The sequence below is a fragment of the Patella vulgata genome, chromosome 8 (assembly GCF_932274485.2).
Source record: "Patella vulgata chromosome 8, xgPatVulg1.2, whole genome shotgun sequence".
Classification (NCBI taxonomy): domain Eukaryota; kingdom Metazoa; phylum Mollusca; class Gastropoda; family Patellidae; genus Patella; species Patella vulgata.
In genome coordinates, this window is record NC_065886.2 from 28,615,874 (window position 1) to 28,642,358 (window position 26,485).

Here is a 26,485-nt window from a genome sequence, read left to right on the forward strand (position 1 = left end):
CAAAATGATTCAGGCAGAATTGCGGCCTGTAGGCGATACATAATAAAAAGTAATTCTCGAAACGACTGTATCAATTCGTAACAGCATGCGCAGAGTACATGACATTGTGTTCTGTTTGGCCTATCCTTACGACGACAAAGGGGAAGATAATTTATATGTAACAATGCTTTACCATGCTAAGTGTAGCAATAACTAATGAGCTGATAATGCTCGTAATTATTATTTCAGGGATGTGTATTAATATGTCCCCTCTTTAACGGAACACAATTTGTGTCAGAAATGAAAATGAAATGAAATGGGGTTTAACGTCCTACTGTTCTGCTCCGAACTGGGCTAATGAAGACGGGCATACGCCATACAGTGTGCTATGAGGGAAATTTTTCCCGGACAGCGGCACCACGGCCTACTATTATATCGAATTCCAACTATCAGGACCTCGGTGTTTCGTCCCATCCGAACGACTAGGCAGCTGTGCTTGTCAGGCCCTCCGTCCTGCATCACTGACAAGGGGAACCATGCCGGAAAATCTAGACGAACTTTCTCGGCCAATGCAGAGATCGAACACCCGACCTCCAGGCTAGCGTGATCCCCTAATTTGTGTCCGATAACAAGGACAGATGTGACGTGGGTAGTCGCTTTAAACTGAATGGCAGATCATAAAATATTTATAATAAAACAATCTAAAACTCACATTAAAACAATCAAAGCTTAGTTTTGAATAAGCATCGTTATATCTATGTTTTTATTCTCAAACAAAATAATATATCTCTAATATATTTCTCTCTACATAATCTGAATACTGTTAAACAGTGTAACTTGATATTACAAAATGACTAGGGCGTGTATCAAATAAATATTAAACACAAATATAAAATTCTTTTAGAATTATTAACCAACAATATTTTGCATTTCTATTGAAACAATAGAAGGCAACAGGGACCTCACATTAGCTGCTCGTTGTACCGAATCAACGATATTGATTATCTGGGATTATACTGGAATGCACAATTATACCTTGTTCGATCTATTTGTGTTTACATATTTAAACAAATCAATAAAGAAATAAATAAATAGCGTACATTTCTGTGATTTATATAATAATTTGAAATAACTTTCTCATTGAAAATGATTAAAATGTCCGGGTATTAGGAAGCAGACCTTTCGGCAAAAGCTGGCTCTCGTTTTAAAAATAATAATATAAGCAAACATTAATCGTCCTCCTCATTTATAGGTTTACCAATTTTCTCACCACCATGCCACTTCAATCTCTGCATTTCATCATAATCAAAATAGGACAAAGGGTCATCTTCTATAAAATCATCATATTCTAATTCTAAGCCATCAAGTGCTATTTCAGAAGGTGTTTGAACACTATGAGAAGGAGATGTCATTGACGATTGTTTACTGCTAGTTTTACTAGGTTTAGAAGATGATGGACTAACGAGTAAAGCCTGTTCTTCACGATAGGTTTTTGGACTTTGTCCATCAGGTTTAGGTAAAAGACGATCTCTTTCACACGCCATCAAGCTACCACCATTTGCCGGTTTGTTTATAGTATCCAAGGAGAAACTTTCTGATAGGGATGTAGGACGTGGAACTTTAGGCACAGTTTGTATGAAGGAAGTTTCTTTTTTTAACGGTTTCTCAATGACTTCCCCATTTTGTATAGTAGCTAGCGATATGTCACTGTTTTTGGGAACATTGTCCGTGTTTCTTTTGGCAATAAACCTATTTAAGGCCAAATCTACAGTAGGTGTTTTTTGATCGGTATTAGTAGGTGTTATCTTATCGTTAATATTATCGGATGGTTCATAGCGTTTTTTAGTTAACAATTCTTGTTTTGTAGAAACAGGAGAGTCTGGTTGGCTGTTTATTGTCACATGTCTTAATTTAGGGGACGGATGTACTTTTGGTGACCGAGGGGCACATTTGCGTAAACTCGGACTTCCTTGGAAAAACTTTCTGTCTGTAGAATGAACTTCCGGCGTGTCACTTGCCCCTATTGGACTAACCAAAGGTGTGTAGCCTTTATTGGAGGGTTTTTGAATAATGTCGCTATCTGCTTTAGAACGAAAACGTTTCAGTCCATTACTACACACACTTGTCACAGATGATTTCCGAGAAACGCCATTAGTTGGTGTTAACTGTTTTCGCTTGGTTTCATCTGCTAATCTAACTTGAATTTCGTGATCTTCAATGGCGTCATTACTATCATGACAGCTATGGTCATGTAAACTGCGCACAGGACTGTCTGTTCCAGCCATGGCATACTTATGGCGACGTTTTTGAAATGTTTTATGGAAGGCTACAAAAACCACGGCTATTATCACTATTAATATGCACAAAGCTATACCAACGGTAGTTGCGGAGCTATCCAAAATTGATACCATTTCCCGCCTTATAATTGAAGAGCTGCTTGGAGAAACAACTAAAAAGAAAAAAAGATACATTTTAAATTAAAAGTTATCTTACTACACTTCTAGATAGACATGAATAATATATAATATATACTGTATATTGGATATTAGGATTCCGTATTTTCACGAAAGATGACAACACCAATATTGATTGAAATGGGTCAATATTGAATTGTAATTCGTGTTTTTTATTTTGAATATTTTGGAAAATACTGAGTGAGAGGTTTAGCTCCCTTAAAGAAAACTTATAAATTAGAAATCTATATAATATGTATAAATACCTTCACTGTCAAATGTTGCCATAAATCCATGAAAATAAACAGGTAATGTTACATTTAACATATGTAGTGTTTCGTTGGTGCTGGTGAATAGTTCTACTAATAATGTATTTCCAGATGAATAAATCTCTCTTTTAAAGTCGCCTTCACTTGATCTATATAACAAATCTGAATTGTCATTATCACCATTTCTTATAGTCACAACCTGTTTATCAACTAATAGATCTATGTACTTGAACACAAAACGAATTCGATGTGATGAAGAAGTACGGATTAGCCACACAGCCTTTCCGGGACATCTGCCACTTGCAGTTATCCCCCCTGACTCAGCTTTTACTTGACAACCACAAGTACACATTGAATCAAATGACATCACCTTTAAAGGTGTATCTGGAATCTTATCTGAAAAAAAGATTTTAAAACTAGTCTCATCATTTAATTATAAATCACCGGAGATAAATTAAAAGCAGTACACGTTTTTGAATTAAAATTAAAACAGTATACAGATAATAATTCTTAATGGTAAATAAGTGAGAATTCCCGAAGATGACGAATTAGTCTATGCCACGTATATAACATCATCATGTGATGTGATTGTAAATTCCAAATGGGCTGTAAAGGCTAATATACCGTGCAGACGCTTATTTTTAAACCAGTTCAAAATCGCCGGGGTTTTTAAGACAGCATCGTGTACGAACAGCCAAATCAGTTTAACTATTCTGACCTCTTCGGTCGGAGGTTCGAGTTAACAACGCATGGGTCAATCTGTTTCACAGAGATATTTTAATATCTCTGTTACAGATGACTGTTTCGACACGTGACGTCACATCACGCGGCGTCCATCATTGGCTCAATAGCGCGTGCTAAATGGTGAATTTTACTTATTTTAATACCCATTTACACTAAATAGGAAATGATTTTTACCTACAAACAATTCAAACGACTTTATTTATTTTTCTAATAAATGAAAAAAATGTTTCAGAATTTAATTAAGTCGCATCGATGTCATCCTTATCAGTGATTGTAGCGGCCAAGCGAATATTCACTGCGGATCAGTGTGCGCATGGGTAGCTTCATATTCTTTTTTCGGTTCTCGCACGCTTTCGATAACATTGGCACTGCCTGACCCCGATACTGCATACTGCGCATGCTCAAATCAAGCTGGAACCGAGGTTTTTAAGCCAACCCGTTCAGACCGCCAAGATGAACCAGTTTAAAATAAAAAGCCTTCTCGAAGATATGTCGGGAGCTGGGGTTTTTAAACTGGTTTATTTGGCCCACATTTGCGGTCTGAACGGGCTATAAGACTAACCTGTACACATATTGTAACATGACTGCCACTGGAATGCTTCACCACTACAAAACCGTCCACCATTAGCTGGTGCTGGTGTGTTGCATAATCTATATCTACTTCTTTTACCAGCACCACACGATGGTGAACATTTTCCCCATTCAGACCAACTACTCCATTTACCATCTATAGGTAAAACTAGAAATATATAAATAAAGTGCATTATGAAAATTATAACAAAAGGTGTGATGTTTTAATAGTGAGTTTTTTTTAATAATTTCAGTCTATTTGAAGATATGGAACAGCAAAAGAAAACCTCATAAAACATAATTATTGGTCTTATTTCCTTGACCGTGTATTTGCTTGACAAATATATAATGAAATAATATCAGAACAGATTTGCAGTCTCTGGTCGTCATCTGGGGAAGTTACAATACTGTAAATGTTGAATCTCTAAAGGAAATGTCATTTAATGATTCAAATACAATTGAAACATTAGTCTCGGAATGACCTAGTGTGTGTCGTGTGAGGGTTATTGTAAATGTTGAATCTCTAAGTGAAATTTCATTTAATAATTCAAATATATGTACAATTGAAACATATGTTTATTTCGAAATGACCTATATGTATGGGGGTTAGCACCCCCTCTCTCGCTCTCTCTCTCTCTCTCTCCTCTCCCTCTCTCTCTCTCTCTCGTCAAATGTTCTTTAAATTTTTCACCATCCACTCAACAGCTTAAAAAAAATATTTTACTGATACTACGAACACCCATGCAAAATATGATAAGTTTAATAATCGTTTTAGAAAGCCAGTAAAAATATTATTTTTTACTAAGAATACATCAAGTCAATCAAATGCAATAATAAGACTATTACATGTGTAAAATGATCAAATATCACATAGCTTTAAAACAAAACAAAGCAACACAAACCACATAAAACATAAAAAACAAAATCAGATCTAGCAACTTAAAAATGAGAACCCAAGATGCAGTTTCTACAATATACTTACATACAGACATGTTTTCTTATAAAGATCAACTTACCAAATCAATAATTGTCAATAACGAGCCATTTTAGATGTTAAAGAAAACAAAAATATAATTTTATATTATTACATGTCGTAAAGTATATGACTTTGTTTTATCAATGAGCTGAAGTATATAAGAAATAATAATAATACTGGTAATTGTGGTGATATAGATCCCATAACGTACGCCAATTTACTGATGTAATGGTTCATAACCTTGTTTGCTTATAATTATAACCGCACCCACCCTATCCCAATTCCCACACCACCATTATGTTAGATAATTAATATATAACGATAAAGGATGAGTAAAACACATACCTGAGTTAGGATGCGCTGATAGACAAACTTGTTTCTGTTCCTGTACACTACCAATTTTAGAAACACTGACATACATAAAACAATATCCCGCTGATGTTGTATTAAATAAATTACAACTCAGTCTTAACATAGTCATATCTGGACTAATCCGTCTTTCAAACACGTATTTCCGCTGTAATGGCGATGCTAGAGAGCCTTTAACTTCCTTTTTTAACATAAATATTCGTATCTTATCTTTGGAGGGACATGATGGACGCGTATAAAGAATATTTAATAAATTTGGACAAGGAAAAACAGAGTCTGTTCTAATATTTATATTATAATGATCGCTCCATACTGCTGCCATAATGTTACTTCTGGTTATCTCAGTACCAAGCTTATACGTAGATTTCAACACAGCTTGGTACGAACCGTCAACGTCAAAGAAATTACAAGGAAATTCATGTTCCACTTGACTGGTAAAATCTATCATGGTAGTGTTAGTTATCAGGTTTGATGATCCGAGGGGTAATTGATCAGTAATATCACCTCTCACGTGATAAATTGCTAAAACCATTTTCTCCCGATTCAGTAACGACTTACACGAAACTGATGACGAAATACGCATTTTAACACCGGTAGTCAAGGCAACATATTTGTCTGGTAAAGTTAGATGAATAGATGGCCAAGAAACATCAAATTTTGCTTCTGTTAGAATGGTTCCTCCTTCATGCGTGTATAATCTAGCTACATATCTACCAGCAACCTCTAATATACCGCACATAACAAGTAAACGTCCATCATTGACACCCAAAGGCAGAGCAAGGGTGGTAACTTCTAAAGGTTTCGGATCATTGATACAGAGCAACCGCACAAAGGCATGAGGTAGAGACACGTTGGTTAAGAGTTTGTACTCTATTTCTAGATCCCCAGAAAAAGCTTGATACAGGAGCGGCGCCATCAACTGATACATACCACCTGCACAAACAGCAAAATAGATGTTAAAATTTAAGAGAACCAACATTTAATTTTTTAAAATGAAATATTCTAAAACATAGAATTACATTGAAAGATTTGTTTAAAATATTTCTTGCTTATGTCCGTAAAGATCAGACGGGATAAGGGTTCAGAAAAATTTAAACGGAATATTCTCTAAACATTCATTAAAATATTTGCAAGGTCTCCGGAGCAGATCTTTTAATTAGATATTTTTGTATTTTCGTCTTTCAAACTCAAACCTAAACGTGGCATTGGTGAAGCATAAGGAACAACCTTATTTTCAACCTTAAATTCGAAGGGTTGTCTTTCTTCTTAGTGAATGCCTTAAAACGTGCTCTGATGGATTTTTTGACAATGATTATTGAGCAACAATGGGCATCTTTGTCAATATTGGGTGTAATAAGGGACTTAACTCGCACCCGTTTATGTTCTTATATTTCAGGAATCGGATGAAGAAATACTTTAATACTATTTGGATCTGCATCAAAGGGGTTTCAGGTGGAGGACTTTCTAGGGCAGCGCACGCGGTACCGTTGTACCTATCTAAAAAATATATAACCCCTTCAATTCGCATTTTATTGTTTAGACTTCCTCACATTTTTCTAGTTATTTAATCTTTCACGTATCATGTATTTTTAAGATCAGGGCAACAGATGTGACCATGTCGCCTATACATGATATTTTTGTCTTCAATGTAAACCTAAATATAATTGATCAGAAAGGGCAGCATGACCTATAATATGTTTTGTGCTATTCACATGTGGTATGTATAAAATATGAATGTAATCAATAGACTATATATAATTTAAAGATTTATCTTCATAAAAAATCGAATCTTTCTATAGACATTATTGATTAATTACTATGTTCATTTTCAATTATCACCTACTTACGTTGTACTTTAAATATCGGGGTTAATAAAATTGACAAAATTAGAGAAAATTGCATATTGTTATGCGTTGTGTTTAAAAGACATTTTGAACTTTTTTTCTAATTAACGTGGGTATAAAATGTTTAGGTAGTTAATTCTCGTGATGCAAGACTGCGTATAATTTATTTCGTGAATTAGTAATGTATATGGTTCAACAGTGTACTAAATCGGTTGATCATTTCCACCAGGGTGTACTAATATACGGGTTAAGAAGGGGTGGATAAAATCCGAGCAACATTAATCATCTATAATTACATATTAAGTATATTAGCTATATCAAACCTAGAAACTGAAACACCTAGAATATGTCACTACTTAAACACTTGAGTGCCATTATTTAAACACGTAGTATTATATATTAAGTATATGTCACTACTTAAACACTTGTGTGCCAGTATTTAAACACCGAGTATTTTAAACGTGTCACTGCTTTAACACCTGGTAATATATATTAAGTATATTACGTGTCATTACATAAATACTACTTAAACACCTAGTATTATATACTAAGTATATTATATGTTAACCCTTTTAAGATTTCGGGTCAACTTTTTCTTTGGGTGACCTTATAATCGATTGCCGTTTCTTCGGGGGTCTAAAGAGTGCATGACCCAAATGATGTACTTGATAACTAAAGGTAAATTTGACCTACACGTTATTTTTATAAAATAAAAGTCTGGTTTTATCCAGACACCGTATAATACACACCGGTCTGCATTTCCAGGTAAAGACAAACGGGTTTAAGTTGTTTGAAAACGTATGAGTTAGTTGCTCGGCCCTAAGTTTTAAGGACTTTTAACACAAAATTAAGCAGGTTTATTCTCCAAAATATAATCGAGATTGGCCCTTTAAAGAAGGTAATATGAATTTTGTATATAAGTAAGAAGTAATTATAAACTGGGACAATTAACAAAACAGTTACTCGTTTATGTAGACTCCAGGGATATCAAGCGATACAGAAGAGAGCTTGCTGTTAATGTCCATGGTTTTTGACGAGACCCTATTTACAGTTCTTAATTATAGATACAATCTAAATGTTTTGTCACTTAAACACGTATAATATTAAGTATGTTACCTGTGTTACTACTACAAATTAATCTCTGGACACATACAATACTAATAAATGTCAGCCATCCGGTCACATAATTCATTTTAACTTCTTCTTGAGATACTCTATAAAATAAAATATTATTATCAAATACTTAAAACAGCCCACCATATCATGTTACAAGATAGTGTCACAATTTAAACAGATTAACTCAACTTATTTAGATATGCATATTGTAAAAGCTGTATAACAAGTTATCAGGTTTATTTAAATTTAAATACCCTACTTGAGTGATTGTTTGCAATGAGCGACTATTCAGCACCTTTCAAGTTTGGTGTTCTTTATGAAAAGAGGTTACATTTATATTTGTTAGGTATTTGGAAATATTTGGTGCTTTCAACATGCCAAACAAATCTGCGTGATTGAAATCTAGATATAATTTGTTCTAATATTTAAAATAAATTCAGATTAGAATGGAGATTAATCCAACTTGCTCTTCCGAACGGAAGAATTTTTACAGGCAACTGTATATGGCGCCAGTTTGAAGTGGGAATTAGATAACACACTTTTTCCTTGTGTCAATTGTTAACACATCGTCGTTAGCAAGACGATGATCACTTTACATGATTTCACCCCAATAACATCAAAAACAATTTGTCAACGATACAACAAGTTGTCAAAGTAGATAATTGGTTGGATGCTATTTGGCGGTATTGTTGTAGAGAACCATTACTGGTTGTACTTTAACGAACCTCAAACCGTATATACATGCACGAGTAGTATTTAAATAGTATACAGAGGGATGGGTTTGAATAATGATAGCATAAACCTTTAATTAAGGCTTTCACTCCTACTTTATTACATGAATTAGTATATTTATTGTAATATATCCAAACTGTCGGGGAACTCTTCGGGTACATTTAGAGAATTTTTGGTGAAAGTTTAATATCATTTGAAGAGCTACTTGTCATGTTTTGTAGAAAACAGCTGATTGACAAAAGTCACATAGAATTAGGAAGACCTTACCAATTTTAAAGAGTCTAAAGTTGGTATAAATTATCTTGTGAATATGTTTAAATTGAAATATTCTAGTTATTGTTTCTGAACATTGTGTCATTGATTACATTAAATATTGACTTCATTTCAACTTCGTTGATTATATTACAAAGTTCATCTTACCGTTTAGTAATGGCGTTAATTGTATCCAAGTGAATTCTTTATTTCTTATTTTGTAGATGTTTTTTGGTTTTAAGTTCTGGGTTTTTATGTGATAACATGACATTAAATTTGTCTTAATGTTATCACATAGTACATGTATAGTTTTGTTGTTGTTTATTCGGTTATAGGAATTGTAAAATGTTATTACATTGTCATTGGATAAATTTAAAGATTGGTACAACAATATGTGTGTTAATTTCGTATAAGATAAGACTGAAATATAAATAGTTCAGTGTATGTATAAGGCTTGGGTAAGGTTTTAAATGTATCAGATACAAAGTATACGTTTTTTATGAATTATTCCATCGTCTTACATTTTTTAATATTCGGATTTTGTTCATAATAATATGTATATTTATATCGCGCACAGTTCCATACTAGTATGCATGCTCAAGGCGCTACAAAGACTGGGTCACAGAGTAAAAATACTCTGTGGACTGGGTGCCGTAATAAACCGTAAATAGATGAGATTTTAAGTTAGTTTTGAATGTTTCTAGGCTGGGTGACAGTTTAATGTTCAGCGGTAATGAATTCCACAAAACAGGCACAATATGAACATACGATCTGTATCCAAATGATTTGAGTTTATATTTTGGGATTGTAAGAAGATGTTCCTGTTGAGAACGGAGTGAACGTCCGGGAAAGTATGGTAATATCTGTTCGGATATTTCTAATTTATCTAAATTTACTTTATAAATTTTATGCAAATTTTCAAATAATTGTTTGTAGAAGCAATTTAATATGTTTTGAATCGTAATTTGCAGATATTAAGATTAACGGATTATAAGGATGTACATTTAGGGTCATTAGATTTACCCAAGGTTGATTATTTTCGGTTAGCATTTTCTGTATCCAAAATAATGATTTACACCTGACCTGATATGTCCATGAATATTAATCATGTTTAAACCTTCTGAGCTGCAATCCTTACACAATATGGTCCTTTTATTTTACCCTTTCCCTCCCAGAGGTAGTCATAGAAATGTTTATTTAATTGATCAATTATAGAATCTGGAGTATTTCACTTAATATTGTTATAGTGTTTATATTTATACAAATAAGTAGTTGATCACAGTCACATGTTTAAGGAATATGAACATATACGTGAGACCGTGTTTGTCAATGCCTAAATGCATGGAAGCGTATTTGAATCTGAATATGTTTTGTTCTATACTTTGAGAAATACTACTACTGCTGCTAATTGTTGATAAATTCAGTTATTGGATGTCGAGGTTCTTATGCGTATATCGGTTCTTTGGGTTTGTTTTTAATAATTACGAATGATGAGTTCGCAACAACAGGTGGTATTGGTTTAAAAATTGAAGTTCAAACCCAATGGTAAACCTATCATAAAAAAGTCAGCCCATAGACAAATTTAGCCTCGTTCACTACACCTGTAATTTGTTCATTTTGGGAAACTATATAAAGCAACAAAACCTAGAATGCGTATGGTAGCGTGAGTCAATGAAATACATAATTGGCTTCATTTTTCTCCATTCAAAACCAATGTGCTTTGGCTTTTAGCTGTAAGTCAATTTATTGTTGATCATTCTAAATTCGTTAACATTTATATTAATTGCAAAGTACGTTTTCTTTGTTGTAATGATAAAAGAAGCCTATAGTTGGAATATTGATTTAATATTGAGTAGATGGTACGAGTATTCTAGATGATTATATAGCATGGTGATGGCGGTAACCAGGACAAACAAAGCTATAATATAATCACATAGAAAAGCTACCACATAGTAACACTCAGTTATATGATTGTCTTTTATTTCCTAGGGCCAAGAATATGGTCTAACGCTGGAAACGGGTTCATTTCTTCAAAGAAAAGCGTAATTTTATTGAAACCACATTACACCCTGGTGAATAAATCCAATGAGATGTACAACTACAATATGTTGCTCCACACAATCTATGTACATGTCAGTCTCCATTAGGATTTAAAACTGCACCTATGCGCCATAAAAAAAATCTACCTATTCAGCATCAGAAAATCAGATGGGCCCACCATATCAATAAGCGAAATTCGACATAACAACAAAGTAAAATTCGCCAGCATGATCTCAAAGTTGGTATTTCCAAAATGAAGTACAAAAAGGCAGACAGTGATCATCATCATTTACATGTAATATAAGATGTTGACTTTCTACTTATATTTACTGGACAATGTAGCTACGGTGCGCAGGAGTGTCCTCGAGAGCATGGAGTAAATTCACCCAATACTTCAATACTTGACAATATGAACTTTTGGTTTGATTGAATGTGTAAGAGACTCCGGCAAATCGGACCATTTGGCTATCTGGAATAAGCTCGTGTGGGCTGGATATGGAGACTACTTAAATCATCTTGATCATAATACAAGTATCTAATGCTAATGTCAGAGTAGGATATTATAACCTCATTCGCAAGAGAAAAAAATACTTGAAACATCTATGCATATATATATATTTGCAATTATGGTTTTAATTTCTTTAAAAAAATATATCATATGCACGAAACTTTAGTCCGTTTGTGAAGAGATCAGTTTTTGCGTCATTGGAGCAGGGATCCTTTCATTAACATTACAAAACTAAGAATTGAAATGAAATGGGGTTTTACGTCCTACTGTTCTGCTCAGACTGGGCTAATGAAAACGGGCATACGCCATACAGTGTGCTATGAGGAAAATTTTGCCCGGACAGCGGCGCTACGGCCTACTCTTATATCGAATTCCAACTGTCAAGGGATCTTTTACGTGCACGTCAATGTGTACACGAGACCTGGGTTTTTCGTACCATCCGAACAACTACACAGCTGTACCTGTCAAGCATTCCGTCTTGCACCACTGACAAGGTGAAACCACGTCGGAAAATCCAGATGAACTTTCTCGGCCAACGCCGGGAGCGAACCCGCGACCTCGAGGCTAGCACAAAACTAAGAACACGACACAATAATAAAGCTTTTAAATGATATTTTAAAATAATTGTTATATATTAGCTAGTTTGCTATATTTTAATACTATGAAATTAAAATTACATGACATGATACAGTATGATCTTTACTAAAATCTCATAAAAGTATCCTTAAAGAACTTTTCTCATACCAATGGCTGTTATTAAACGCACGCTTCGCGTAAAATCGAGACCCTGACCAGACATCAAAGCAACAGTGATTAGATTAAAGGATTGTTCCTGGCAACGAGAACACAGTCTTTCATCCTCTTATCATCTATAACCAGATAACTTAGGCTAAAAAAAGATCGTACACGTAAATCAGATGGAATTCTCTCGTACACATAAACACAGACATGTCAGTGTCGGATTTTAATTAAAGAAATGCATCATGTCGTCCAATCTGTACTACTTCCAATATGAAACAGAAACAATTTCACTGGCTAACTCTGTGAGTAGTTTCAACTGCACGTATAATGTTGATTTTTTTTTTATCTCATTAAAGATGTGTTATGTAACGATAGTTAACAAAGTCTCGATTATCCATTTTTTAATGAAATCATTAACCGCCAATCGTTGAAAATCTAGAGCATCCGATGGCATCGAGAGTTCTTGTGATGTTAATAAATACCTAATTAATAATTCATATACCATTTAAGGCCTAAAGAAAGGTCTGCACTAGGCAGATTTAGATTTTGCATAATGCATCTTTAAACTCTGTATTTCTTTTTGCTAGCGCTATGACCTCATTTCCACATTCGTTTTGTAAAATTGTACAAAGATTGTACACTAATGTAGAATTTTATTATGTAAGAGCCTACTTCCCTTTGCTGTACCTTATTTTTGTAGCGTAGCAAAGCTGTTTTTATGAAACATAGTTGTCAAATAATGTCCTTTGTCTGGCTAGAATCCACAGGCCGCTATATTTTTTTTAAAAGAACACTGTTGGAAATCGGAACAATTAGTCTGTTATAGCAACGATATTTTTGTTAATCTGTTTTAATAGTAAGTGCAGGAGGACAGCACTTCACAAACAAACTAGAAAATTTTAACTACATAGACATTACAAGCAATAAACAAGAAAATATCAAATTAAACATACATTATGCAAGAACTAAATCTGCCAATTGCAGGTCTTTCTTTAGGCCTGAAATGTTATCTAAATTATTAATTAGACATTAATTAACTCATCCAGACCATAATCAACTCTCGATGTCATCGCTAGCCTGTGATATTTACTGGATTATGATCCGATCTGCTGCTCGACGCTCATTCATGATTAAATCAATAATTGGATAATCGAGACTATGTTTTTTATAGTACCGACTTAGTAATTATGATCGAGGCTAGGCCTAAAATTCAATCGCTAAATTTAAGAGCGGATCAATTTGACTGAAATTTTCAGCAAATTCCCTGTACATTATCTAGTTTTTAACTATGATAGTGAGAACTGTCAGTTCTTTATCTAATCTTCCATAATGTATCTTTAAGTTAATGGATCCGAGTGTCACTCAGAATGGAAAACAAAACAATGATTTACGATAAAGGCGCAATAATGCGACTGATCTTGTCGTTTCATTGTGGCGAAAGTCTGCCAGTTGACACCATGAGTTAGCACGCCAAAAAATAACAATAATATGGGCGTTTATCCAGATGGAATTTCGAAAAACGCTAAAAATTAATAAATAAAGTGTACTGAGCAAGCAAGCTGTTCTATAGAGTTTCGTTATACGGCTCATATGTCACACAACGTCAACCTTACTCTTCCTAATCATCGTTAATTTAGTCTCTGGCACTGTTTCTTATAATCTTTTTCTTCGGGGTTTATTAACGATATATTGATGCCATCATTGATCCAGAAGAGCTGTATATTGGGATATTGTAAAATAAATAATCATGACACTTTCAAGTTTCTATATAATAAAGTAATCTAGTATTATCTAATAATGAGTGTTCTTACGAAATTAAACAATGCAATATGCTGCAATGAACGCAGCTTTAATATACATTGGTTGGTTTAAATTCTATAGATAGAGATACTTCTGTTAATTATGTCAAATGTATTAGCATGGACATTATTTCACCGATAGTGTTATCTCGCTCCTTTTGTTCACCATATTGATGGAATGGGATATAGGTATGGTGTCGTGTAGAATCTGTATATGCACATTCCCAGTTTGTGGGGAGGAGGTTCCCATACATGTAGCTAGCAATTTATTTAGAACCATGATTTGTATTTCATTTCGATTTACTGTATTTCAGACAAAACATAGAGATATGATATGCGACAATAGATTAAAATAAATCTTGTGTTTTTACCCGACCTGCCTCTAAAACATGTACATTAATATCCGTTGTAAAGTGACGCCCGATTAAATCATCTTAATTCCATCCAATACAATAAATACTTGCATCCATTTTAAACATCCAAACTCTAAATCACCATGGTAACCAAATATCATTAATGGAATTGCTGATGATACGACCGATAAACCACTGTCGTTCGGTATCTTGGAACGTGCCGAGTGTTACATTCTGTTCACAAGTAGAATATTTTAATTGTGGTAAAGTCTTTAAATGCTAATAATGACCACACGAGTGGACAATAGATACTAGGACGAAATGCGTTTGCTCTTCCGTCGAAAACATCACAGAAGCCATTGATTTTGGCGATGTTCGTGTATTTGAGGTTTTAGAATTGAATGGGATCATGTGCGTCGTTTGATTCCATCATCTTTAATCACGACTGATTACAAGGCTACATTAAATGATAGACTTATAACAGTAACGTATATATTTCTATCAAGCTGTACCATCATTCACAAAGTATCTCCTACAATTCGATATTAAACAAACTTTTCAAAAATATATGAATATATTACATCAATAAATCTGTTTTAAAAGATTATTTAAACTGTTTTCATTTTGGTGTATAGATTATCAAAGAAAACGTGACTTTGATCCAGGCAGGCACAATTTCGCTAGCATCCTTTGTGTGATATTATACAAAGTAAGCAGAAATATACAAACTTATGTATGCTATAGCACACTTATTTAAATAATTTATTTACTATACTTTCAACTATGAAAAGATTAGAAAGTTATCCTGTGTAACATACAATGTTATATTATTTTATTTCGTCATTGAATATAATCGATAGTCCTCGCAAAGCAGTCCAAATTGAAACGAACAGATGATCTTTAAATACACGACTACCAATCTTACAGTGTATTCTTTTCTAAGACTATTACTTTGGTGAAATACGACATTCATATAGATTTATTGTGTATTGTGTATTTCAGACAAGCTGCTGTATGGTACCAGTTGCATTATGTTGGCTGATAATATGCTATATATTTATTACGAGTAAGACCTAAGACAACATACAATAAAATCAATTCAATGATGGAGACACGGTTTTAATATTGGCCTAGAAAATATCCCTGGATTTTCCATCATGGTTACCTCATGTCCTTTCAAACAGGTGTCTTATCGAATGATGATAAATGATTGTGTATTTTGAATGCTGTTATTATACAACCGTGTGTTGTAATATATTATAGTTTAAAAGCTGCAAGTCAATCTATATAATGCCAAGTACGATGACTGATAACCCTATAACACACGACCTTCCTATTAATCCGCGCATTTCATTAAATAGCACAATACCATCTAAATCACATTACCCTGTAATCCTAGTCCATCCTATAACATCTTCCCGATCCGATATGTTGATAATTATGTGGATATATAATATATTAAGCCGCAATCCAATATTCATTCGATGTGTTTTAAGATCATCGTGCTTATTATGTAAAGATAGAATCAAAGTACTATCGAAGATAATGATAATTATCAAACAATCACTTGATGAGAGTAGTAAATATCAACACAAGACTGCAATTAATAGATTATTTTTTTTAGTAAATAATATATAAAATATGAAACAGGCTTGTTATGTTTTAGGTTAACTAATTGTCATGGAAAGTTTAGCAAGAACAACAACAACAGCATGGCGGTCATTAAATGATGGAATTGATATAATTACAGACGACATTCAACGTTCAGATTTAATTCAATAAACTTGCATAATATTACATCTATTCATTGAAACATAACAACCGTGACTCACTCGTCTCTTATTCTAGGACAAAGACAGGTTTTGGAGATGAACAAAGAACTGGTAACTGTCGCTGGCTGTCTATAATATGAATTCTAGTTAAAGTGCAATTATAACGGAGATCGGGAAAATAAGACTCTAGAAATAAATAATAATGGTCAGTTACAGTACCGACCAATTAACTTGATTAAATAATTTCCATTGTCGACAGATGAAAAATCGCATTCTATACTTGACAGTGATGTCGCAATTATTCGCGGTTTTAATAATATCAGTGACAACTTAAACCTTACAGAAATGGACTCACTTGAACCTTTCCTGTTTCATATTAGAATGTGTCTATGAAAGAGAGTTGTAGCTAGATCTGAAATGGTGTTGATTGCGCTTAAATGTCGTGCTGTGTTATATACATATACAAATCAAATCATATTATTGACATTTAATATCCCGAAGATTGAAATTCTGTCTAGAGAGAGAGAGAGAGAGAGAGAGAGAGAGAGGTCTTTAATTAGCAGTGGGAGGAAACCGGAGAACCCGGAGAAAACCTACGAGGTTGGGCAGGCGACCCTAATCCTTGTCACGTACAACCGGGGATTCGAAACCACACCAGTTGACTCAATGGCAGGCCTTATGACACAGCGCGCACGTGCTAACCATTCGCCCCCCCCCTCCTCCGACTGTCTAGACATTATCACAAAAGATACAAATACCTTTGTTTACCATAAATATTTAATTTACTAGAGTAATTGATTAACATAATATGATTTACACGTGTACGAGTGTGTTCATTCGGCACCAATAGATTAGTGTTTACTTAAATGTGTTTAAATTTTAATTAGTTGTATTTTGATTTACATAATGATGTTTAAATAAACTTTTTTTAATTTTTTTAATGCGCATAAAAATATATATTTTACAGTATTTAATAGACATAAAGATGCTGTTTTCTAGAAAGTTGCGTGCATATATAAATGTTGTTTTATTATATTTAATGCTGATATATAACAAAGATGTTGTTTTATAGTATTTAATATTCATACAGATGTTGTTGTATAATATCTAATATGTATAAATATGTTGTTAAATAGTATTTAATGTATAGACCACTATGTACGGGTGATGTTCTTATAAATTACATTTTTAAATGAATAAATGTACACCGCGTGATACTTTAATCAACATTTCTTCTTCTTCTATCAGGAGTATTAAAGGTGGTTCAGTATAGCTGCTGTGACAATAAAGCACACCACCGATACTATTATAAATGACATTGATTTTACAATCAACGTCAACTCTCCACTGACAGTAAGAGTTAATCCCAGCTTAAAGTTGATGGTTTACTTGGAAACAGCCACATTGACAGTTTCTAACTAAATATAGCATCACACGGTGTTTTATAAACCAGGTGCAATGCTGATTATAGTTATATAGGGTCTATTTTATAAATATTTGTATTGTGTTGCAAGAAAGTGTAAAGGACAATATAAGAAATTTTAACTAAAAATATAGAAAAAAAAAGTGTATGAATCATTAATACAATTTATACAAAAAGCGAATAGCAAAGATCAAAATCTAGTTTGGTTACCAATAGCATATAAAGCCAAAAAACAAGAATTTACATGTTTACTGTTACCCTACCCCGATACTCTGTATTTTATTTTTAGCCCAAATCGCCGACTCAAAACTTTAATTTCATTTCCCAGTTCCTATAAATTGGTCGTAGTGCGGATTTCTGAAGACGCTGAAATTTCGATATATACAACAGTCCGAATCACCATTTTACGATATTTAAAATGAAATAACACATGCTTAATGGACTGCAAGTATCGGTACATTACTTGAGGCATTATGTAAGATTTTGATGAAAAGCTTGGCGCTCTCGCTATATTATTTCAAACATAATGCAAATTGAATATATTGAAAATTTCATTCAAATTACTTTTTTTGAGCGATGTTATCAGTGGTTGTAGTTTTGACAAGATGTGTGCATTGATCGTAACCACCGTAATGATCATTCGGGACTTAGCCTCGCTTCTCCATTAAATGGCCGAACCGTTCTAATCTACTTAAAATCGGAGCCATCCGATGGCATCGAGAGTTGATTATGGTCTTGTCATGTTACTAAATGTCTAATTATTAATTTATATAACATTTAATGCCCAAAGAAAGACCAGCAATAGGCAGATTTAGCTCCTACATAATGCCTGTTTAAAATATTAATTTATGAAAAAAGAAGAATTTTGGTCCGACCCTATCTGTGGCCAAGAAACCCTATTTTCTTTATTATATTTGACCTAATATAAAGCACAATGATATCGCACTGACAGCGCAAATTTAAGTGTAAACGAGTTTACACAGTATGTTTACATGTATACTCATGTGTTTACTTCTATTAATTATAAAAGTATGTAAGATAAATTTGCTATCTTAGCATAGTATTCTAAATCAAAACAAAACTGACTTCATGACATTATCAAAGGATATTTTCGGTGACAATTACCAGTTATATCCACAATTGCTTCCACTGTTAAAATAATGAGACGAAAATAATCAGACATACCGATAATTAGAGAATCCAGGTGGAATCAATTATTACGATAAATACTTGTACCCCCCCCCCCCCCCGCGAAAAAAATCTCCCAAAACCAACCCAACAACATTAAAAAAAACACTGTTAAAATAATGAGACGAAAATAATTAGACATACTGATAATTAGAGATTCCAGGTGGAATTAATTACCACGAGTATTACTTGTACCCCCCCACCCCCCCCCCCCCCCCCCCCCCCGCGCGGAAAAAAAAACCCAAACCCAACTCAACAACATTATAAAACCCCATAGAACAAAAATTAGTGAACAGGTTCAGGTCAGGTTGCTATGAATTTTGTATTCATTTCGATCTCGATTAAATTGTGATCCAGGACGTTGTCAACGACTTTCTCTCAGTTATATGTGTGTGTGAAATAGCTTTATTTAACGTCCGCTTCCACCGATGTGATATCGCAGGTGATATCTCATTTATATGCCACAATTAAACTTTTTTATATAGTCTCAATTTAGTCAGTATTATTATCAGTTCTACAATATTCTATACATAGTCAGCACAGCAACATTTGAACATGATCATTCTAATTTATTAAGTAAAATAACACACCTTGTAAATGATGTGCATGAATTGTGTATTTAATTGTTTTATTTCCATTGTAAATTCTGTCAATATAGCTCACGTGTACAACATGTATATCAATATGTAAAATATTGTACATGTAATTTTAATATTCAAGTTGCGTGCGCGTCTTTCATAAAAGTGGGTTTGCTTGGCATGCGAACAGAATAAGTCAAGCTTGACGGACTGTCAATTATTCGCAGTCTTTGTTGACTCAAAATAACAATTCAATTATTGTCCCTTAACGCATCTGTCAGTCATCAAATTAGTATTACCCAGTTCTTTAATGACAGCCTCATACATATTTCACGCTTAACACATACATTTAAAATTCATCGCCTATTTATATTCTTGTTATAAAAAAAATATAGTTCTTCTCCAAACACTGATGATTTACCTACCTTCAATAACGGAGAACAATCACTTACTATTATCTAGTTAAATATCATGTTTAGTGCAGAGCTAACTTTATTAAACGATGTTAACTGGAAACTTATTCGAAAATGTAAGAATTAAATTAATGTATTTGATAAGAACTTACCTAATATAAGCAATTTCTCTAGAATCGTAAAATGTATAAAAGGACCAGAAAAACTATCATACTGCTACTCGCACCAACCAATAGGTATTCAGCCACAGTGCGCATGTAAACCCCGGTGTTGACATCGATCGTTACTAGTTTGAAAAGATGCAGCCATCCAGTGAAAACATGAATTATTGAGTCGACTACTATAGATTTTCACCTGGATGTAATTAAGCTACCATATATGGGTGATACAATCAACATAAACTAGTCACGTGACATTTTGAATACATCACGTGATACGATATTGATCTGTAGACCTGAATAGAAACCATGTCGCTCTTTGAGCGAAATAAAGACTGGCAAAATACTGTTCAGTTTAACACGGCGCAGCTGAAGTCTGAGAAATCCACTGTGTGTACTTTTGTGGGTTCTTTTGTGGACGTGTGTATTGGAATTGGTCAATGGACAATATTTAGTTGGCTACTGTTTACTTAAAGTGTTAGTTATTTAAAACGTTAGTTATTTTCGAAATCTTTGTATTATAATCTCCATCTGTATTATCTTTAAAAGACATTTAGAAGTAAGAGTATAAAATTCATAAGAACACAAGTTTATAGATTAACTCATTCTCAGTTGGGGGGTTGGATGATTGAATGGTTAGCACGTGCGCGCTGTATCATAAATTCTGTCATTGAGTCAACTGGCGTGGTTTCGATTCCCCGGTTGTACGTGACAAGGAGTAGGGTCGCCTGTCCAACCTCGTGGGTTTTCTCCGGGTCCTCTGGTTTCCTCCCACTGCTAAAGACCCCTACGCGCAAGCGAATTATGGAAATAAAATTGAACCATATGTTAGTCCCAAAATGACCTAGTTTGTGTCGAGTGGACGTTAAACCCCATTCCTCTCTCTCTCACTCATTCTTAGTTTATTACATGCACCATGTCAGTACTCTTACAGGTATCTTTATCAAGCAATGATCAATAATAAATATAACCATATAATTATTGTACATCCATGAGTAAAACAATTTATAACAATCAATTATAACATGAAAATAATAACAACAATCTGTAGCTTTAAATATGACTTCACTATCTCTTATACTTATGATTATAAGGAAGTCAGTGGTGGAGGTTTCCCCATAATAATTGTGTTAAAGGTCGGTCCAGAAAGTTTCCTCGGAATATTCTAGCATGGATTAATTATTCTTGTTGGTGGTGCAGAAAACGTCTAGTCGTTCGGATGGGAAAAAATACCTAGGTGCCCCTGTGTACTCAATCGCTTGTGTAAAAGAACCAATGGCAGTTGGAATTCGATAAAGAGTAGACGGAACCACAGCTGTCCGAGCAAAAGCCCTCCCCTCTCCCCATTGCTGACAACATGGTCCACGATGTCTTCATCAAATTAAACACAAATTGATACTTCTTATAACAGCTGCCAATCTTATTGAAACAGACGTTCCTAATCAGCAACACCGGAAACTTGAGTTGTTGTCAGATGATTGATAAGAGACGAAATACAAATTATCAATAATTCTATAAACTTGTATTCAATGGACAGTACTGATCTATATATAACAACCCCTATGGACATATACGGGTCATCAATAGTTTCATAATTGAGTATCTACATTGACTTATCATTGATATCAAACACACGCATATATCATTATATTAAAGTTACAATTTCATATTTTCTAAGAAAGTCAAAACATAAATATTTTTATGTCTTTTGCTCAATAGGTTGTCAACTCACCATTATACGACGTTTCTCACACTTAAAAATCTTCACACCAGAAATAATAACACAATTACCCCCGAATTACCTCCCTTGATTTCTATTCCCCACCATGGAATAGCTATCTTCAAACGTCTGAATTTGAAGTTGAAAATGATATTTTTGCCAATTTCTCAACTGGCAATAGTGAATTATAGGATTATTCTTTAACAAGGTAGGACTGTTTATAGATACCATCTATTTTAGGGCTTTATTTTAATACATTGTAAAATTATAAATTAAAAATATGAAATTGTAACTTTAAAGTGTATTAAAAAAGATAATATTCTGTCCATATCGCTATTTCTATATATCTCTATATGTTTATTGTTCTGTACAATATTGTTCTAATAAATAGATCTTATCATTATTTTATTGTACATAAAATATGTTTATACACGACTACTGCATTACAATTTACTCGCTAAATTACTCATAATTGCAAGATTCACTGCAGTGTCTAAGCAAAAGTTTACCGAATGTCAATTAAGAGATATTAATATATGCTTGAATCATTTTATCGTCGGTGATTATATTTTACGAGAGCGTAATAAATGTATTATATTGTTATGCGATCGGTCTGGTGAAAACCCACAGTAGCAGATAACGATCGGTTTCTTGGACGCTATAATCCCTGAACAAATAGCTATCTTCAAGATAAACATGGTCGTAGAGCATCATCGTATGTTTTCAAAATGATAAATGCTTGAAGGAAAGAACGAACTGTTTTGTGCCCCGGAGCATCCCAGTTGGACTGATGGAAATACTGACCTTGACTCCGGGACAGAACCACTTTTACTTTATAGGCTTTCAAGCGACTGTTTTTACTATTACCAAATAAACATACTTTTGCACAACGTGCTACTAAACCAATGAGCCCAGACAAATATGAGGGGCAGGGGTTATTTAAGAATTTATAAGTAAGAAGGAGTATTTTGAACTTATCTCTAAAGGAAATAGGTAACCAATATAGATTATACAATATGGGAGTAATATGAGATGCTGGTTTAGTTTGGATTACTAAGCTAGCTGCAGAATAAATTTTGCACTATTTGCTGTTTATAAATTTACTAGCAGGATACCCGGCTTCGCTCGGGGGTCATAACTCCGAAACCGGAAGTGGTAGACTAACGCCACCTGGCCTATGTTACTCCCTGGTCCGAGCTACCCCTATACCCCAAATTTCAGACTCGGGGCAGACCTAGTGTAGCCGCCAACCCCGAACAGACCGGCTTTGCTCGGGGGTCATAACTCCGAAACCGGAAGTGGTAGACTAACGCCACCTGGCCTATGTTACTCCCCGGTCCGAGCTACCCCTATACTCCAAAAGTCAGGCTCGGGGCAGACCTAGTGTAGCCGCCAACCCCGAACAGACAGACAGACAGACAAACAGACAGACAAGCGACAGGCACAAATATTAGTAGAGAAGATATATGTGTTTGGTGCACCAGAGTTCAAAGAAATGGGAGTATATTGTCTCGGGGTGACATACGAATTGATGAAAGTTTTTGTTTCATCATTTGTGACAAATGTTCTAATCTGACTTAGTTTTCTTATATAATAGTTTACCTGAGCTTCCATACATACACGTTCATCGAATAAAACATCTATATGTCCCTGGCTAATGATGTAATTTGACTGTCATTACAGGTTTTAATGACAGAGCATTTTCCACGATTTGCACAGTATGATTGCAGTAGTTTTATAGCAGAATCAACGATGCTAAATTCAGTAGAAAGTCGATTTAGTAGAATCTTAGGGTCTGCAGTGTCAAGCGCAACTGACAGATCAAAGAGTTGATTATAGATGTTGTTGGTAGCAACGTTATTATGGCATCGTCTTTGTACAGGGCATTTATTTTAACGAATTTGAAGCACTGGGGCATGGGGCGGGGTGTCTACCGCCGGGCGCGAGAAAATATTTCAATTCCAAAATCCCGTTTTTGTAATGTGAATGACCTGTACTTTGTCTTAGAAGTACGATATTTATGATACTTTCCCTCTCTCAAATAGTACAGAATTTTCACTTGAAATCATGGCGGTATTGCCCCACTGCTTCTTTACAAAGCAGTGCGGCAGTTCTCTTAAAAACAGTGAGTGCTCCAGAGTCAATTTTTAATTCTGATAGACCTACCTGCCGTACCTCACATGAAATGGATTACTCGCAGATAATCAGTAGCCCAGATTGTAGAAAATACTTTCATAACAAATATATCCACATGGCATATTCTTAGATGCCAGAAGTTTAAAAAAAAGATTAATTCTTTAACTGTAGGTTCAAATGAACAAGGGACGTGGTGTTCAAGAAAAGGCGGTGAGTCCCAAACTGTAAGCAGGAATATATCTGATAAAAATATTCAATTACAAACATTAATGGTTACAACCACAACTTAGTCTGTTGATAACTGGCATTTTCAAACAACGAAGGAAATGAGGACAGAAATAATATCACAATCGGATATGCCAAATAGAGCAAATTTTACAGAAAAGCAGAAGACGTCGTATGGTGAATTTGAAAATTTAACTAAGTGGATAAATAAATTACATGCAGTAAATACTTGGGTCTCGAAATGTGATGTTGATGAGTGTGGAAGGGCATGGACTGAGGTAAACAAGAATAAGATTCCAGAACCATTTCCAAATATGACATATGAACTTTCCCAGCAAGACAGGCGGAAATCAGAATGTGTGAATGTGATGAAACCCTATATCCATATGGTAAAAGATTCAGAGTGAATGCTCAATTTCAAGATCCATAAACTGGTATACAGTATTTCCAGATTGAAAGACGGATATACAGAACTCGAACATTGATTGGGTGCTTCACTGAGTGGGAATGGAAACAGAAAGTAATTAAAGAAGAACCAGAATTTTATCAGACAAATGACACATTACAGACAAAGATACAAATTTCTAGATAATTGAACTGTGGATAAATGGGCACATAATAATAATAGCTAATATTCTTGTGTTGCACTGCAACCGAAGAAGGAAACTGATTGATAATACAATTTTAAATATATAATTCATGATAGTATCCAGTATATTTTTCAATTAGTATTATTACTATTTAATTACTAATATTTTGTGTGTTATTTTTATGAGTGTCGAGGAGGCACATATGACCAGGCATAATGGCCAGTAAGTTTTAGATAGTAATGAATGTGTCATGGTTAATGTCAATCGGGGTAGAAGCTAATTAGTTAAGTATTTAATCCATTATTGTTTATTTATGTTAACGCTTCTAGTGATAATCCTGTATAGTATATGTTTTGATGTAAATACTTGAGCTTATCCATTAATTAAACTGGAATTAGGTAAGATTAGATAAAGAATAAAGATAATAGTTAAAAAATAGATAATGAAAGGGAATTATGTTGAACATTTCAGTCAAACTTCTTCCCAAGCCTTGTTAACGGCGATATAATAACAGTTTAGACTCGATTGTCATTGCTACGATAATAAACAATGTCTTGATTATCCATTTTTACGGTTATTTTATCAGTCGCAAAACGTATTTAAATATATTTATTATCCAAGCCATCTGATGGCATCGGGAGTTGGTAAGATAATTGATGTCTAATAAATTTATATAACATTTAAGGCCTGAAGAAAGACCTGTAATAGGCATATTTAACTCTTGCATATTGCCTGTTTAATAGATACGAAAAACCATTCCAGACTTGAAGAACTTAGCCATAATTGTCTCTGAAAGCCTTCCCAGAACCAATTGTCGCTGATGAGTTTCAATACTTGGTAAAGAATATAAGTTATTATGCATGGGTCATAAAGTTTTAAAAATACAATTCAAGAGTCGTATGAAGCGAGGATAATAACGAAAAGAAAGAGAAAAAAAACCACGAAATGTAAACAAATTGGATTTTCTTTATTTTTCAGGTCACATGCACAAACCTTTAAAAATATCAATTTTGCCTATATGTGCTCAAGTAATTCATTTAAAGGCAACATGTTAGCTGAAATAAAAAAAAATGCTTCATTTGAAAGATAATAGGCCTATCAACCTGATTCCAAAACTGGTTTTGAATATATTTTTTTTTTCATTTTTGTACGAGAAGCTATTATTATTACATTTCCACATTCAATAGTGCACTATTAGTGTACAATCTAAGATTAAACAATGTGTTGGGTGTGAATAGATATTGAATAAAATTTATAACAAAATATGTCCATGATGATTGTAGTGTATATATTCAGGTATCTCTGTGAGACTTTGTGATTTCCCATGTTGAGTTATTTACCCTGTAGTTGCGCAGTGCTGAATGGTATATTTGCTTAATATTTTTCAAAGTAACAAATTCCAAAGTCATTATTTTTGATTTTCATCCATTTATTTTGTTATTCACAAGCACATTTAGACACCAAAATAAACGCATTAAACGTATTGTGAATAAGGGAGGAAGGGAGGAAACTCTTGTTAATATCGCTGATTAAAAAC

General features: G+C 33.9%; 1 protein-coding gene across 4 annotated transcripts; it reads right to left on the reverse strand.

Annotated features, from left to right (window-relative positions):
* Nucleotides 1–701: 701 nt before the first annotated feature.
* Nucleotides 702–20,397, reverse strand: LOC126829582 (uncharacterized). 4 transcript variants are annotated; one of them, XM_050559530.2, is made up of 6 exons: nt 20,272–20,397; nt 8,321–8,418; nt 5,337–6,293; nt 4,008–4,172; nt 2,699–3,097; nt 702–2,428 (listed from the first exon to the last, which is right to left on the reverse strand). In XM_050559530.2, the coding sequence occupies exons 2-6, from the start codon at nt 8,394–8,396 to the stop codon at nt 1,209–1,211; spliced, it is 2,817 nt and encodes a 938-aa protein (XP_050415487.1). In that variant the 5' UTR covers nt 8,397–8,418; nt 20,272–20,397; the 3' UTR covers nt 702–1,208. The 4 variants fall into 4 exon arrangements, with proteins under 4 accessions (XP_050415487.1, XP_050415489.1, XP_050415491.1 ...); XM_050559532.2 differs by lacking the exons at nt 5,337–6,293; nt 8,321–8,418; nt 20,272–20,397 and adding an exon at nt 4,998–5,189 and having other exon boundaries at nt 703–2,428; nt 4,008–4,184; XM_050559534.2 differs by lacking the exons at nt 5,337–6,293; nt 8,321–8,418; nt 20,272–20,397 and adding an exon at nt 5,032–5,187 and having other exon boundaries at nt 703–2,428; nt 4,008–4,184.
* Nucleotides 20,398–26,485: the final 6,088 nt, after the last annotated feature.

Excerpts from the sequence above, each read along its gene's own strand:
- LOC126829582 (XM_050559530.2), bottom strand. The coding sequence starts at position 8,396 with ATGAATTATGTGACCGGATGGCTGACATTTATTAGTATTGTATGTGTC. Across the intron at positions 6,294-8,320 it reads AATTTGTAGTAGTAACACAG|GTGGTATGTATCAGTTGATG; the intron begins GTAACATACTTA and ends CTGTTTGTGCAG. Across the intron at positions 3,098-4,007 it reads ATGTTACAATATGTGTACAG|ATAAGATTCCAGATACACCT; the intron begins GTTAGTCTTATA and ends TCTTTTTTTCAG.